We start from the raw sequence: 17203 nt of genomic DNA on the forward strand, positions 1-17203 counted from the left end.
ACACTGTGTGGGTCCATGATGTGCTGTCTTCTGGGTCAAAGGCACCCGTGAGACCGAGGCTTCCTCGGAGGGGCTTCGTGACAGGAAGCTGCTTTCTTTGCTGGACTTTTAGCCAGAGGGGTTGGTGACCAGCTGGTGTCATTCGCTGGAGTGACGTGGTTTGCTCTGCTCCCTTTCTCCATGCAAGGTACCCTGTCAGCGAGCGTTCCTGCAAAGCACACAAGGAGAGGTGGTCAGGGCGAGCGGTGGGAGATGCGTCACGGGTGGGTGGGCACCACCTGAGCTGGCATGCGGCCTCATGCTGGGCGGGCAGCTGGGCAGAGACACAAGCCCACTGCTTCGGCCCCGGCTGCCCCTCATGCCACAGGGGCCATCGGTACACGCAACCTCTGAGGTTGCTGAAAAGGAAGATGGAGGAATTCCTGCGATAAAAAGCTGGAAACTGATATAATAATAGTTCATTCTCTGGGTTTCATAGAGCGCCTTTCATCCTACAAGAGCATGGGTGAATAATGATACTTTGCAATTATACAGTACCCTTCACCCCTTGATCTCGGTGTGCTTTACAGAGCTGGGATGTACTGCTATCTGCACAGCACAGGCGGGAAAGTGGTCAGAGAAGGAGAAGCATTTGGGCCAGGACCCCCAGTACTTGGGATGGGGATAGGATGGAGAGCACCACATGTGCCAGGGCTCCCCAGAGACACTTCATGGCATGGGCTGGTGTGTGGCTCCACAGGGCTGATCGGTCTCACAGAGAAACTGGGATGGTACCTGGAGACAGCTCCACTCACCTAAATATGCATCTCCCACTAACAGAGATAACTCTGCAGGTACTATCTGTGCTACACATGCAAAAGATGCCCCTCTTGGCCTTTCTTCAGATCCATAGCATACAAAGGAGAGATGTATGCTCAACACAGCAAAACTGAGCTGCAATGACGGAAGTCAGGCTGGAGTTCCCCACAACCTCCTCAGTCCTCTCTTGGGATAGTCTGCAACCAGCCTTGTCCTACCACCATAGCAGCTACAGCGCCAGGGGGTGATAACCAGCAAAGCATGGTGACTGACACTGCCTAGCATGACAAACAGAATTCAAATAAAGGCACTGTAGGACCCAAAGCAGAACTAGGCGTTACTCTCAACTGAGATAAACTGCTACCAAGATCTGGTATTTTCAGTGTTGAATGCTTACATTTCCACAGACCAGACAAAACCCTCCAGATCCTGCTAAAGCAGATCACAGAATCAGGCAAAGAATTTAACTTTCCAGTTGTTCTCTTTTTCTATCCTGGTCCTGATTTCCAGGTCCATTTTTCTGCTGTTATCTGACCAGATGTACTGACTGCTTTTGTTTTCTTTCTTTTCTAATTTTTTAGAACTCAGAAGGTTTGCTTGCCAGAGGACTCATTCAGACAACCCCCTTCTGAAGCCCACCGGTGCTTTGACTGAGTGAACAATACTGGAGCAACCACAGCTGTATTGATTTGAGGCCTTCAGAAAGCTGCAGGATTTCCCCCCTAAAATAAGGTGAGCTTTGCCAGTGGTGAAGGCCAAGTTCATGAAAAACTTTGTAATCATATTTTTGAAAACCCAAATTACCTCCTCTTCAATCTAATGCAACTAACACCACCATAGTGGTTATAAGCTCCTGATGCCATAGTTTATCTAGAGGCTACTGGATGATACAACATGGCCTCATGTGCTTCTGCTTCCCTGTCAGTTGACCATGCAGACTGCCTAGCAGGGACTGTCCGCTCTCTCTACACAGTATGCTTCAGACTATGTCTCCTTGGATGGAATGTGCTATCCCCTAAAGATGCAGACTGAACTTATCAGACTTTATTTTGGTGCTGGGTCACATTTCCTTCTCAGTCTGCTCCACGATCTCCCCTTCACACTGGCTCCTCTGTGATCCCTCTCATCACTGTACTCATATCTCCCTACTTCTCAAAGCAGAGCCTGGAAGGCACATCGAATATGTTGACCAGCGTAAACTCCCCGAGCACAGAGACTACTGTATCTAGGTTAAAGAGTAACATTTGGACTTTAGGGGAAAGTGCCCAGCAGGATGAGCAGCTTTGTGTGTACAGAGAGCTATGGATAAGAACTAGACTGAGAACTGGGATGTATCCATCTTACTAAGTACTCCTCATAAAGACTGCTTTCTGTCAATTTTTGGCTTGAAATCTTGCTCTGAGATTAACTAAAAAGGGAAGCAGAAAAAATAAAATCTGTAATGTCTGTATGAAACCTCACTCGGCACTTCAGGTATTTTGCGGGCTCCTCTCTTTCCATACATCAACAGAAACAAATTTCCATCCCTCGCTAATCAGTCTCAAATGGCATGGCATAGCAGAGACTGATAAGTGATTTGGAAGGGAGGGCATAAAGAAGTTCACTAGCTCTCGATGCTTTCTGCTTGGAGCAGTCAGATAGCTTTTAAAGTCCTGTCTATTTTCCCCTGCTGCAGACAGACTCTGTATAAGAGAGTGTGCAAATTGGAGAGAAGGACCTTCCCTGTTGATTGGCTCATATGGTGGTAATTGCATTTGATGAATGCATCTTTGTAGCTATCAAGTGACAGAATAAAAATCCATATCAGGCATAGCATGCAAGGTTTTATAAAGAAATGAGAACACACTAGTCATCACCACTTCACTGTTAGATGTTACATGCCTCGTGCCAACACCAGCGTGCATGGCCAGCACAATAAAGTCAGCTATTTATATCTCCCCCAAAAAATAAATTACTTTTTAGGAAAGTGACATATGCTTTTCACCCCAGCTCAACTTGCTCTCAACACACATCAAATATTGCTGATCAGATGATAGAAAAATTGTGCTAGCCACAAAAGAAGAATTTTTGTAAACATAAAGCCATGGAGTTGAGCTTATGTGAGTTGCACTGAGGTAAGCACACTGGGTTTTGCCTGCTTTCCAAAGCTAAGCGGGTCTGTGCTGGTCCTGGGATGGAAGACCACCTAGAAGTCAGGGGCGTAGTTCCAACCCCAGGAGGCAGCATGGAAAAGATGACAGAAAGAGAACAAGTAGGAAGGCTCACTTTTTCCCTGCTGTCAATGCAGGGGAGCAGGAGAATAACTCAACTGGATGATGACCCATCTCGAGCAGGTAATGTGGAGGCTCATCTGTGTGGGCTCAGATAGCGACGCAGTGCTCCCCTGAACAGTAGGTGAGAGCCTCACTGATGCCTGCTGTGGCTGTTAGTCGTAACCTGAGTGATGGGCAGCTATGAAACAGGCTGCACCAATGCGGAGCTTCCTCTTTGGTTTATGCCCTGACACATGAGGATTTAAATCCTCGCTCAAAACAACATAGAGTTACAACTTGGCAGGACAGTTCAGCAACTAGGGTAAAGCTTCCCCAGCATGCCTCCCTTCTCCCTTTCTGCAGCTAGCCAGCTTTTTCCAGGTGCTGCTCCAGACCTAGAGCCCTGTGAAGCCCCTGGGACCGGTGTGCTGGGAAGCTTGGCCCTGCTTGATAGAGCTAATTGATAGAAGTGCTCCTTGCTCCACTCCCCCTTCATTACTCCATGCCAAGGAGCTGGCTAGCTCAGTTGTGGGGACAGTTCCTCCTCCTGCTCCCCCATACTCAGGCACTGAGTGCCTGCTCCCAGTACTGCCACACAAGCCCAGTGTTGCCATGCTGGTGGCATGCTCCTTCTGGCTGTGACAGCCGCCAGAAATAGCTGCTTCTACCCACTGCCCTCCCTGGTCATGTCCTACCTCCCTCAGAGGGGCCATGACATTGACATGGCTTTGGACACACGCATGCATCCAGACACACACAATTTTTTCCATGGTTGCTTCCCTCTCATTCTGCACTCCATTGAACATTTCTGTCTCCAGATTCACATCTTATTGTTCAGAAAAATATCAGAGACTGGGTGGGGAGGGCTGAGGCAACCGTTGATGTGGGCTGGCATGGTAGAGTTTCCATCATTTAGCACGGCACTTAATTTACCCAGACAATGAATGCTGATGTGCTAAAAGAGACCTAGTTCATCTGGGGCATGCATGGCCCTGGAGTAAAGGCACTGCAATTATTTTCTCAGGGAAACTGCTCTGAAGATAAACCACAAGAGCGCAGCTAAAGTCAGCATGGGAGCAAACTCAGCCCTGGAAACACTCTGGAATCATCTGTTACTTGTAATAGTTCTGTAATTTTCTGTAATTAATTTTTTTTTTTTTTTAGCAATTCTTTAAGCAGTTCAAGCTTCTTCATTAAAACCTTCCCCTTTGAATACTTGATGATTTATCTTTCTGTGAGCTAACTGAAGGGATGCCACCTTGCAAGAATCAGGGGAGGCCTTTAGCACAAATGGGATAACAAGCAGGGTCCTTTAAGCACCAACGTACCCTTCTACTGGTGGTGTTTCCCTTCTGCTCTAGTCTTGTAAGCTATGGATCCTTCCCAACTTTGGGTCAGATATGCAACTTGGGCTCTCCCGCCTACTGAAATGCGAGCTGTAATCTGAGCAGACATTGTGACTTCAAGGAATGCAATGGGGAAGAGGCTTGGGATTTGCCCTCCTTTTATGCAGAGGCAGGAGAAGTGGTAGGGACAGCTTAGTCATCCCCAGCTCCATGACTGAGTTGTTGCAGGGATGCACCAGAGGCTGTGCTTGCAATCATATCCAGTCGCCTTGTAGTCAGGGAAGGACCTTGAGGGAGAAACATGAACTGGAAAGCAGAAGGTCTGTTGTGTGCTGACTCCTGCTTCCCTGCATCTATTCCTAGAAAAGCCTTTGGGGAAATTTCAACATTTTACATCTATATTGGGCCCCTTGCTGGTACATTTAGTACTGTCTCTCACTAAACCTATTCAATGCGTATTATATTGAACCCTGAAACTAGCTAGTGAAGTAAGAAACGAGGATGTATGTTACCATGTCCTTGTTATGTAGCAAGGAAATGGTGGAAATAAAGTTCCAGGCTCTCCTTTGTACTCCTGCACGGCCCAAGGGAAAATCACCTCTTAAAAAGAGGGAGCAAAGGAATCATCACTGTGGAAGAGACCTTGAGTCACCAAGAAGATGTGGGGTCTGAGCTCCTGGATCTACCAGGCAGCCAGTTCACAGAAGAGAATTGAGACAGAAATGAAGCCCTCTCTATCCCTTTCAAGAACTGTGACAATCATTCAAAACGCAGCTATCTAACAGCAGCCTGCTCTTCACTGCTTTGTTCCAGCCCCAGGCTCCATGGTAGGCAAACAGCATAAGGCAAAGGGAAAAGGACTCTCCTCCCTCCATTATACATTTCCATAAAGACAATGCTTCCCCCAAAAGAGGAGTACAGTCTTGGCTTGGGTAAGCATGCAGCTCTTCTTCATAGCCAGTGGAAATAGGATTCCATAAATTCAGCAGTCACATACTTGGGGAGAATGACCTGGGTTGCTGTAAATCCTCCCCTGTACCACAAAGCAGCAATGCAACTTCACCATGCAACTTGCTCTGCACAGACCTGGGGGACACGGCACCTCCTCTCCTCCTCAGGTTTGGATTCTCCTGGGCAAAACAGCTGCCACCCGGAACCCATGCTGCAGCATCTTAAATTTCCATTTCCTCATTTTCCCATCACTGTCAAGTTTTTTGTGAAAGCAGCTCCTCACCAAATAGCACTTTCTTCTTTCCTCCAGGTAGAGGAGAGGCGGGGGCTCATGAACTTTAACCCAAGGGGACCAGTGTCCTCATTCTCCTTCCCATGCCCAGGGGTGCTCCAGAGCAGTCACTGTGTTCAGTGCTCTGACACGCATCTGGGAAGAGCCTCTCTATCCACCAACTGTGGAGGAAGGCAGAGGGGACCAGTCTTGGTAGGCTAAGATGAACGTTTGGGCTCAGTTCCCCAGATTTCAGCATCGGGGCTGCTGTCAGGTTTCTCTGCTGTTGTCATCCTTCCTCGCCTACCTATACCACTTTATACTTTTCAAAGTATCAATCTCCCTAGAACCTCTCTAAATATTCTCTTCATATAATTTTTCACCATTTCAAAGAAGTTTCTCATGATTTAACCTTTTATAGAACAATTGGTCAGCATGTTTATTAAACTCTCCTGCACTTTCAATCTGAATTAAAGACAAAACCAATGTCAACCAGGCCCTCCTGCCCAGCTCCATGGCACCATCTTTCTCCAGGCTTTCACTGACAGGGAGCGTGTGGTGTACATTTTGGGGCATCTCAAGATATGTATGCAAATCATGCAAAGAGGAAAATGCCATCACAGTTCTGGACTTCTGATCTCGGCTGTAGCACCTGCGGCCTCTGGCTGTGTCCCCTGTGGCAGACCACAAAGCCTCCCTGGACCAGATCCTGCTTCACACTGGGGTAACTGGGTTTATCTCCACCACAACAAGGCAGCCCATTGCCCTCCAGTTAGTATAGCACCAGTGTAGTTGGCAGACCTGGGGCTTTGTTCCCACCAATGCTTCATGTGCAGATGTGGCAGAAGATATGATTTTCCTTTTAAAAAAACAGCCAAATTTTCAAGTAATTCTTGCATTCTGCACTGGGATAAAGCTGAAACTTTGCAAGGATCTTTTTGCAAAAAAATAACAAACAAAATAAGAAAACATGAAAACTAAAACAGAAGGAAAACCAAAGCCAGACAGTTTCTACTCTCCTTTCCTGAAAACAAGCAACCACTGTGATGTGATAACCCTTCTTTAAGCCTCCGATTTTGTCTGAATCAGAACAGAAACTTCAACTTGAATTTCAGCAGCCGCCTGTGGGGCCAAACCACTAGGCTTTTGGCTATTCTGAGGTGCTTCTCAATTTTCTTATCCAAGTTGATCTCTCCAGTAAAACCAGCTAAATAGCCAGAAAAAGGCAGATTAACTGTGGACAAGGAGGAGTGGTGAGGATGGAGGTCTTGCTGAGCAACAGCCCATACCTCCCTGTGAGAATCCTCCTCCTCACCTGGGTTACCCCTGGGCCTGGCTTTTTTATCTGAAATGCTACTGTGGGCCACAAAATAATAACAAGAACAACAACACTAATAACAATAATAACAACATCATCAACTTTTTGTTGTTATTTGCAGAAGCAGCATTGAATCTTTTTAGTGAAGTTTCAGCATCCCATATCAGGAAGCAATCAGCACTTTCCAATTTTCCCACAAACAACTGCTCTATCCGTAACCATCCAGGGCTGCATGCTTGCCACCATCCCCATGGGGTTTCTCCCTGGTTTTCACAGCCTCCATCCTGGTTCGTTTCAGCCTAAGCAAGAGCAGATGCAGACTCATCCAAAGCCAAGGGGGCATGCTCAGGTAGCCAAAATGTCAGGTAGCTTATACTCTGGGAGAAGGAAGAGGAAAAACCACCCAGAACACATAAGGAAAAAGCAGGTGAGGCCTGGCATAGACCTTGTTGCAGTGCCAGACACCTTAGGGCATCTCCCTTATCCCCAGCCCTGCTGGCCACTGAGTGACCTCTGCTGGACCCAACCATTGTTTCAGATCTTCTCTATTCATTTCCCACCTCCCCTACCCAGCCCAAGAAAACAGGAACAATATTTTTACCACCAACATAACCAGTTCAGCAATAATTAGTAAAATGTTTCAAATAAAACAGAACTGGTATTTTAATTGTACTTTGAAAGGTAGGGTCAGCATTCAAATTTTCAGTGACCGCATCAGGTATCTTGTCTTTTATACTAGTGTTCAAGCATCTCTCAATTGGAGAATTCCCGTGGGAAAGGGATTTTTTTCCCCTCCTTTTGGATAAGCAACTTAGAAGTGGCAGCACAAGTGGTTCATGAAAGCTTGTAAATATCTGGAGCATAAGCAGGCAACACAAAGTTTTACATTTAACCATGTGGGTTCCAAATAAATAGCTGAAAATTGCTCTAACCATAGGTTTCAATATCAATCTGCTGATGATGGGATGCAGATCTTTACAGAGAGGTCGGAACTAGACAGTTAATTCACTCTGCACTACTCAATCCCTAAACCCTCTATTTTTTATTTTTTTTAATGTGTGCTTCCATAGAAGATAATTACATTAGGCAGCCTGAAAGTCCAAAACCAGGACTGGAAAACGGAATGCAGCAGAGAGTGGGGGTGTCCTCTTGACAAACGCAGTTCAGCCTCTAGATAATTTGTTATTGTAGGTTGGCTTGAATTTAAGACAGCAATGTTTCAGAAACACTTGGAAAAGCAAGCCAGCTGCAGTGAGGATATCGTTACAAATTGAGACACATGTTGTACAGGAATACCATTCTTTTCAAATACCAAACTCATGTCTGGGGAAGGAAAGCCATGCAAATGAGTCAGAGGCAGGACCTTGGTCTGTAACGTGCTGAGAGCCTTCAACTTGCATTAGAGGCACCAAGAGCTGAGCCCACACAGTACTGTACAGGATCAAGCCCAGATATTTAATTAGCTGTAATTTTCATGGTAGAAGCAAACGGTGAATAGTTGAGGGTTCTGCAAAATGTCAGAGGTTACTTCGATTCATGGCTCTCACGAGATGAGCACACACGCTTCCAATCACAACTGCTGGTCCCAGGAGTGAAATGCAGCTCATTATCAAAATAGTGTAAATAAGGTAATGACTAGTAGGCATCAGCCGTGAGGCCTCGACTGATGGAGGCACATAGGAATGTGCTTAACTTGCCTGTTTTGCTCTGTGGGACCTAAAAATAGACAGGGAGAGACTCAGCAGGTAATCTGGAAACAAAAAGTGATTCAGAAAATCTTGCTTGTCACAGTCCAATTTCCCCAGTTTCTTGCTAAAACAGCTTTGCTTCTGCTTTGCTTGAATCTTCCATCACTTTTTTAACACAAATTTAATTTTATCTTAAAATCTATTGCTCACTGCTTGATTATGTCCAACTTTTTCACAACCACAGTCCTCAAAAGTGTTTTGCTCCTTTCTGACCCACTTTCAGGTATTGCTCATAATACTGAGAAACAGTTTATAGGCTCTTCACAGTTGTTCAGAGCTCACCGCTCCACACTGAAGTTGGCCATGGTTGTTTCAGGGTCAAGCTTCAAAAACACTATTAGGTGCTTAGCTCCTTATCAGATTTCAGCAGCAATCAGACACACACTGTCAGGGATCTCGGCCTCTGAATGTAAAGGCAATCATTGTCTCAGACGATGTTTTTACAAGGGGGCCTGTCTGTTTTACTATGGTCTTTGTTGCCAGGGACTCTGTATTTAATAATGAGTTCTGCTTTTTTCCCCCATAAACCTTCGCTGTGCCACTGACTTTGGTAGCTTGACAGCACAAGAACAAACTGATGGAGAGCTAGAGTCTGCCCATTTTACACTCAAACACTTCTGAATGCAGCCAGATCTGCTCTGCACCAACTTAAATAAGAGAGCATTAGGCCTTGTATGTATGAAAGTGCTTGGTCAGTCTTTAAAGCCTGGCAAAGAATGATGAGTAACTCCTTTCAATATGAATGTGGAGTGTATCAGCTTAAGGAATGGCATGGATAAGATGCTTATTTCAGTTCAAATAATTTCTATTTTAAAAGACAATTAAAACTAACAAGAGCAAGTAAGCACCAAAATAATCTCTGAAGTCACTGGTTGTAGGTCCTGGGAGCTGTCAGGTAGGCTACAGCCTTGGCAGTGCAAATTTCTGTGGGTCTGTCAATCGAGCTACAGCATTTTTTGCTGGCTGAAGTTCTGGCCCCATGTTTTGTTTGCCAGCAGCCCTAGATGCTCACTACCTTTGCAAATCAGACTAGGTGTAGTTATTTTCTAAACTGGGTTCAATAATCAGATTTCATATCTGAAATATATGCCCTAGAAGATTTTACAGAAAACCAGAAGGAACCCATCAGAAATCAGCACTTGTTCCTTTGATTCAAAGACTGCGCAGTGATCTACGGCGGTGTACCACGAGCCTGCTATTTACTGACACTGAGACGGAAGTTGGTGCTCCCACACCCCGGCAGCGTGATGTGGAAGCTGAAAGCCACTCTGGAAGTATGTCATTTTATACTTCACCATTTTAAGAACTGGTGGGGTTTGGGTTTTTGTTTTTGCTTTTCTGGGAAATCCTTTTTCTGATTTAATATAGCTGAGAAGCTACAGAGGCAATTTTGAGACGTAAAAACACACTGCTAGAGCCAGGCAGCTCTCAAGGGTAAAGCTTCAGTTCCAAGCAAATGTGTTTAAGGCTTTGTGGTGTTAACAGTCTCTCCTCTCCCCTTTCAGATAAATGGAAAATTTCTGTAGGCTCACAAGAAGCCAGGTGAAGGAAAACTTCTGAACCAGAAGAGTACGTGTTAAGTGTACGAGGCCAATTACTCTGCTGATTTGAATTAGTTTAGCACCAGTGAAACTACATCCAGTTGAAATAGCCCATAGTACTGTGTCAATGAAGATGATTAGCATAAAAATGTGTTTAAATATACAAAATCTGTTTTCAAGTATACCTTTAAGGTCAAATTCTATCCTGATCAGAGCGAGGAGGGCAGGGTAAGATGCTGGTAGATAGATACTACAGTGACAGGGGAGTGATAAAACTTCTTTAAGGCAGAAAGGGAGGTTAATAGCTGTGCCCCTTGCCTCAGGAATCCTGACCAGAGCAGGAAATCTTGTGCTGGACCATTATGGGGAAGAGAGCTCACACTGGGATATATATTACTTCTGCTCTGAACTGCAGCATTCTGCATGTTGTATATTTTTACGACTACAATGTATGGACTAGACAGCTGGAGGTTTGCGCCTATAATTCAGCAGATGCTGACCCCAGGACATATGGCTTGGCTCTGTAGGTGGCCATACTCCTACTATTTCCATTACTTCTGGGAGAAATTCTGCTGACACAAGCAGAAAAACTCCCTCTGCCCCCAACATAGGATTGATCAGTCAACACACTCACATACACACACACACACAGAAGCTAGCTGTGAGTTTAGCATGTGCCACTTACTTAATCTTCTGATTTAGTTTACCATATCTATCATGTTAAATCCAAGCAGACCTTAGTGTTTCCATTTATTTGCTTTAGGAAACCTTGACACCAAAACTGGAGGGTTAAAACTGATCCCACCTGGACGTAAAACATATAGACAGGCAACGCTAACACTGTTAATTTTAGAAACTCATGTTGCTCAAACTTGAAAAAATACCACCCAACAGAATATTCTTCCTAGCTTCATTCCTTTATCATAATAGGACTTTGGCACTTAGGCATCTTTTGCTGGTTCTTCAAATTGCATCAAGCTAGAACAGTTTGACAGTCCACATCCTGATGGAGAAACTAAATTTTAACATCAAGGATTATGTTGCTGATTAGCACTTCCAATAATCAAGTAGCTGTTACATTAAATAATCCAGAGTTTGGCAACTTGCCCAAAAAGGCCACGCTTGCATTGATTCCTTTTTAGAAAGTCCATGTTGCTATTACACAAATTCAATCTGTCTGTCCAGAACTCTAGCATAAAAAAAAAATTGTCTAATTTCCTTCTTTTCATACAATTTGATGGGAAATAAAATCCAGGAAAAGTTGCACATAAGGGCAGTATGTTCAGATTTTCTAGTTAGGGTAGGTGGGGGGCAAGACAGTAAAAGACAATTCACTGGACTTTTTCTTCTCCCAGGATAGTGTGGCGAGTGCAATCAAGACAAATCTCCAAGGGCCCAAGTCAACACAATTATTAGTGCAGCTCCTACCCTCTTTGCGTTTTAGTAGAATTTCTATGAGGGATTTCTCAGGGGGATCCTCCCTGCAACCAGACTGCCAAAGGAGCAGGGTTCTACCTCCACCGTTTCCCAGGCCTGGGCAGAAGGAACTCATGGCAACAGCGGAGATCAGGGCTGTGGCACAAAGGGCTGCACTGATGCTCTGCTCCTCCTGCTCATCGCCCCTGAGCAGACATGGGCAGGCTCTGAGCCCTGTGCAGCCTTTGCAGACAGGCTGCTGGGAACCCAGAAACCTAAGCAGCCTCCTTTCTCTCCTGGACAGGCTATTACTAGCAGTAGTGAAAGCAGGGCTCTGCATGAAACCCAAGAGTCCTCACCTCGAGTCAATCATGAGAGCTGCACAAATCACTTGTGCGTGCCTTGAGAGGCTCAAAACCCACCCGCATTTCACTGAGGTACCCACCGGAATGAGATGGTTATCACGCTGTTTATTTCTGCATAGTATCCTGGCTATCCTGTTTCCCTTGAAGCACGCAAGGATCTGCTCTCATATCTCTTCTGCATAGAGGCTACTTCTTTTCTTTTTGTGGAGAAAGGCAGGGATGAAAACAGACAGACTAATAACCATCACCGTGCCATGCTATGCTATTGCAGAAACCCCAGAGGCACAGCAGACACCTAGGCTGGGCTTTTTCACTTTCACTGTCTATGGGGACATCTATGTCTGTGCCAGTCACCCTGTTTCCTCCATAGCAGGGAGAAATAGGCACTCCTAGGGCACAATTCATCTGAGCTGTCTTAGTTGTGGACTTCAGAATGAGCTCAGCCGTCTCTTTGAAATGCCTGCTTCTCTAGGCTGATTTTGAAGAGAGTTTAGACAACTAGCTCAGCTGTGTCTTTGCTCCAGATGTCTATATTGGGTCAGATTAATCTTGTCTGGCAACCTGAAAACTTTCCTGTAAGACAACCCTTACGCTGAGACAAAGGAATATATAAAACTTCTGGTGAATAGGAAAATGGTTATTCCTGAGGATAACCACAGTGGCAGTTATTGACATTCGGAGAATACAAAGAGCTGAGGACAATAACTGAGTGATAAAGCATCCTTCTTGTCTCTTCAACGCAGCTTGTTCAGTTTGCCCACTTTCTCTGTCAAATACTGTCCATGAAGTGATGTCATGTATAATCGTGTCAACAGGCAAAAAAACACAACTCAGTGAAGCCAGAACTCTCTGCGTTTTAAAGCTCTGGCTCTGGATGATGGACCCTACTTGGGATTGGGACCTTGAAAAGGTGACATTACTGCATCCTGGATGGTCTGGGCAAGCATAAAGAGATGCTAAGAACCAGCCTGTCCTTGACTACAGTGTCAGCACACAAATGTGCAAGTCTCTTAGTGCTGGCTTGAAACAAACCACAGCTATGGAGAGCTTGAGCAAGGAGGGAAAGGATGGGTTAACCATGGCTCTCCTAGAATTAAATAAAAGGGATACAGTCAAATAGTGGCCTTCTCACTAGATAAAATCACAACTCCTAGGTAAAGGCACGCGTACATTTATGAAGAGACAATCTTTCAAGCTCCAAAGGTGGCATACTGGGGTTTGCAATAAAGATAGCTGCTGAGAGGGACATATAGTCCATCCATAACCTGAGGGGTGGGTAGGGAGATCCCCACCAGCAGGGACTAGGAGTGTGTAAAGACTTTAAATACTAATTTGACTTCTGAGTTATTGTACATGTAGGTTATTAGTCCAAGAAAGTTATAGTTATCCTCTGTTCTTACAAATGTATCTTTTAAATGTACCAGCACATGCCGAGAGCAAAGAACAATGGTTCTGTTCCACCAAAGAAAGTAAATAAATACTGTTTGTGATCAAGGGAAGTCATGTTTCCGGCACTGCAGCCAGCACAGGGAACGCGGCGTGAACAAATAAAAAGGGAGTCCTGACTACACTGCGGTATCTTTGATGGTGCAATTAGTCTGCACTGATGAAGCAGGGAGATGTTGCAATGGCCCAGATTCCACAGCCTGCCTTGCTATCTACGGTTGTAGGTGCCAAGCCCTCCAAGGCACTATTCGTATTGCACCGCTGCAGTCACTATTTGTGCTACCAGGGACAGGGATTTACTGGAGGCTACAGCATATTCCACGGTTTGTAATGAAATCTGGCATGTCATCAAGCCACATCCGGCAAACCGTCAGTATTTTACTGCTGAACAGATTTCTTGCAACACCCACCATTTTCCCTTTTCCTGAAAGAAGCTCTCCACGCTTGTGAATCTAAACAAATACAGTTACATTTGCTTCTTGCTCATAGGTTTGAAGCAACAGACATATATTAAACTAACAGTTTTACAAAGGCACTGTTTTATCAGAGATGTTCAGTAGGCTGGCAATAGGGAATGAAGGGCAGGGGGTATCTGCCTCTGGAGCACTGTCCTTGGACAAGCCACATTTATTGGTGGACTTACCCATATCCCTGCCTTGCTTTGCAGCCCCACCAGGAACCACAAACATGTAACAATCACAGGGCTGGGGGAAACCTCAGCTGCTTTTCTAAGGTGGGAGACTCGCAGCAAAGGCAGATAAATCAGGTAAGAAAGTAAAGCTCCATGGCACAGGTCTTGCTAAGATAAGCTCTTAGTAGGCAGGTCCCAAAGAGCAGGCAGTCCCTAAGCACTGATACCTAGGAAGGAAAGCTCAGGGAGAGGGGGGTTCAGTCCCCGGAGAACAGCCCGGCTGAAAGCCAGGGTGCAGTCTGGACGCAGACCAAAGCAAGACTGCTGGAGATGACCATTTGGTAAGTCAATTGGATTGAGCTAGCAGGAAGCAGCTGGGTTGTCCTGCTCTATGCTATGCTGTAGGGCAATTTCAATCATCATCATGAAGGCTTGAGTTGCTGTGTAACTCAGCTGGAATAAGTAAGCAGATTAATGGCCCAGACCTAAACTATATCCTAGGCAGAAAAACCACTGACTTTGACATACACAACACAAAAATTTCACAGCCAGCACCATCATGAAATGTTCTGTGAGCACAAGTGTAATGAGGCTGCTGATGGATGGAGTACTGACAAGTACAGATGCAATACAACACAAAGAACAATATTAAAACATAAATAGCAATAGTTTTCTGAAAGTGCTGATAAACTGGGATCTGTATCTTGTTTGACAAAGGCCACACCCACACGAGTTTGACCTCATACCTGAAAATACTCATTCTACTCACACAGAAGGCAGTAGTGATCACACAAACCTTTACTTATTCTGATTTCGAATTCGGAGACACCTCCTTTTCAATGGTGGCTCCAGATCCTCTGGCCCTGTGCTGAGTATTGGCGTTGAGATAATGCACGGCGCGATAGCAGTCTTTTCTGCTGGTTTTGGCACAGGCTGAATCACGCAACCTGTCTTGGGCAGCATCCGCAAAGCATACGCATGGTCCTCGTCTGCTGGATTGTTAAGGTTCGGGTCCTGTTTGTCTCCCCCAGTCAGGGGCTCTTCCCCCGTCTTCTTGCCAGTATCCCCCTCAAGGTGGCAGTTTGATGCGCAGTTGTTCTCCTTAACGGATTCCAGCTCACTCACCGCCAGCTCCTCTGAGGGCTGGGGCTTTTTCGGCTCCTGGGGCGGCTCTGGGTTCTTGGAACCCTCCGTGCTCTTTGTGCCATTCACAATGACATTGCACACCGCTGCACCAGCTTCCAGTCCCGGCGTGCCAGAGGCCAGGGAGACAGGACAGCAGTGAGCTCCGTCACTGCACGGTAACGTTTTTGAGTCAACTGGGCTGCAGTTGTCTCTGCAGTCGCTGCAGTTCCTTTTGTCTGAGCTACCAAAAGCCAAGTTTACAACACTGTTAGGTTCACGTTCAACTTTCACTTGGGCATGTAAAGCCCTGTGGATAACATTGTGCAGCCTAGACCGGTGGCCTACTGTTAGGTCTATCACACCATCCTGTGGACCCTGTAGCACACTGGGGAAACCAAATTTACTGTTCACTGGACTACTAGGTCTGACAGTCAAGTCAACAACTTCATTTTTACTGTGCTCCTGAAGCACTTGAGCTTGATTTAGGGACTGGCCTGAGCAGCTTGGTGACGAATCAGAGGATTTAGACGATCCTTGCTTCGACTCTCGAGGGGATGAAGAGCTATTGGTTGGCTTTGCCCCAGGCGTCTCGCTGGAGGTACTCGGAATGAAGCTTTCACCATTGCTGGAGAAGCCATTGGGGGGTTTGGAGTCATTGATGTGAGGGATGGGGATGGGAATGGGGATGGGGACAGGCAAAGGGACAATGACAGGATATGGCACTAGTAGAGTTGGGGGTGGCACCAGGGGGGCAAGGGATGGCAATCCAAAGTTCATCATCTGTGGCATAGGCATAGGACCATTTGGCATCATGCTGACAGGGGGAAAGGGAAGACTGGGCAAAGGAGCTCCGGGGGGCGGAGGCGGCAACAAGCCTGGAGGATTCCCAGGCATGGTAGGGGTTGTGGGGGGGTGGATATGAGGGGAAAGCATCGGCCTGTGCATGGGGCTAGAGGTGGGACCCATATTTCTGGGACCACCTGGTGGGGGACCAATTCCAGGAATCATTGGATTTGACAGCGGGCTGTTAGGATTTGAGGCATGGTGAGGCGGCCCACGAATAAACGGTGGACGGATTTGCTGCATAATTTGCTGTTCCATGAATATGGGCAGAGGAACTGGCCCACGGTTTGTCATCACCATGGGAGGACTGCGAGGTGGGACACCAATTGGAGGCACAATGCTAGCAGGTGGCTGGACAGAAACTGGTGGAATATTTGGATTCTCACTGATGGGAATAGGTTTGGGAACTGGCGTGGGGATTTTAGTGACAGAGCAGTTGGCAGCGTCAGACGGAGAGGCAGTGGTAGATGCTGATGGTCCAGGACCTTGAATTTGGCCAGCTGCAGACGCTGGGGATGGGGCTTTTCTCCGAGCATCTGCTAGCGGTATATTCCAAGAATCTGGAGTCAGCAGCTGCACCCCAGTGCCTTCTGCTTTATTTTCGACTGGAGGATGTAATGTGCTGCACAGTCCAGCTGGAAGATTGGCCTGTGTCTCTTTGTAGAAAATGTCCATTTTGTACTGATTGAGACATTTTGCACTGCAGAACTGAAGCCTTCTTTCCCCGTCCCCAAAATCCAGATACTCTTTTGTGTGTCTTATGTGCTTACACCAGTCACATACCTACAACACAGTAATAAAATCAAATCAGGTAAGAAAAGCAATCTTCTCTTTATAGTGTTATTTCAAAAGTCATTTTTCAGTTGCTTTCTAAACACATTATTTTTCTATCAGAAAAAAAATAGTTATGTTTGTGAAAACTATGCTTTTTTTGCTCTAAAATATTGGTGAATTGAATGCTACTTCCTTTTCTGGCTCCCATGATCTCAATTTTACCGTATACAGTACGTTACATAACTTAAACCCATATCACAGAGAAGAATCCTCAGCTGGCGTAAACTGTTAACAACATGCATATGTAAGTATACAAAATCCTTATGAGTATGGCTGTGATTACTCCTAAGTGGTAATTTAAGCACACCTGTACCGCCT

The 17203-nt window shown here is 45.8% G+C and overlaps 1 protein-coding gene across 1 annotated transcript in view; it reads right to left on the minus strand.

Annotated features, from left to right (window-relative positions):
- The window catches only part of SOBP (sine oculis binding protein homolog), an 18333-nt gene extending 1505 nt beyond the window's left edge, over positions 1-16828 (minus strand). Inside the window, exons 1-2 of the mRNA XM_010171360.2 lie at positions 14880-16828; positions 1-208 (exon numbers count right to left, since the gene is read on the minus strand). The exon at positions 1-208 is cut by the window's left edge and continues 1505 nt beyond it. Of these exons, the coding sequence (XP_010169662.2) occupies positions 14882-16726 (1845 nt within the window). The 5' untranslated portion in view covers positions 16727-16828 and the 3' untranslated portion in view covers positions 1-208; positions 14880-14881. The remainder of the gene's footprint in view (positions 209-14879) is intronic.
- Positions 16829-17203: the final 375 nt, after the last annotated feature.

Source organism: Antrostomus carolinensis, unplaced genomic scaffold, assembly GCF_000700745.2.
Source record: "Antrostomus carolinensis isolate BGI_N321 unplaced genomic scaffold, ASM70074v2 scaffold28177, whole genome shotgun sequence".
NCBI lineage: Eukaryota > Metazoa > Chordata > Aves > Caprimulgiformes > Caprimulgidae > Antrostomus > Antrostomus carolinensis.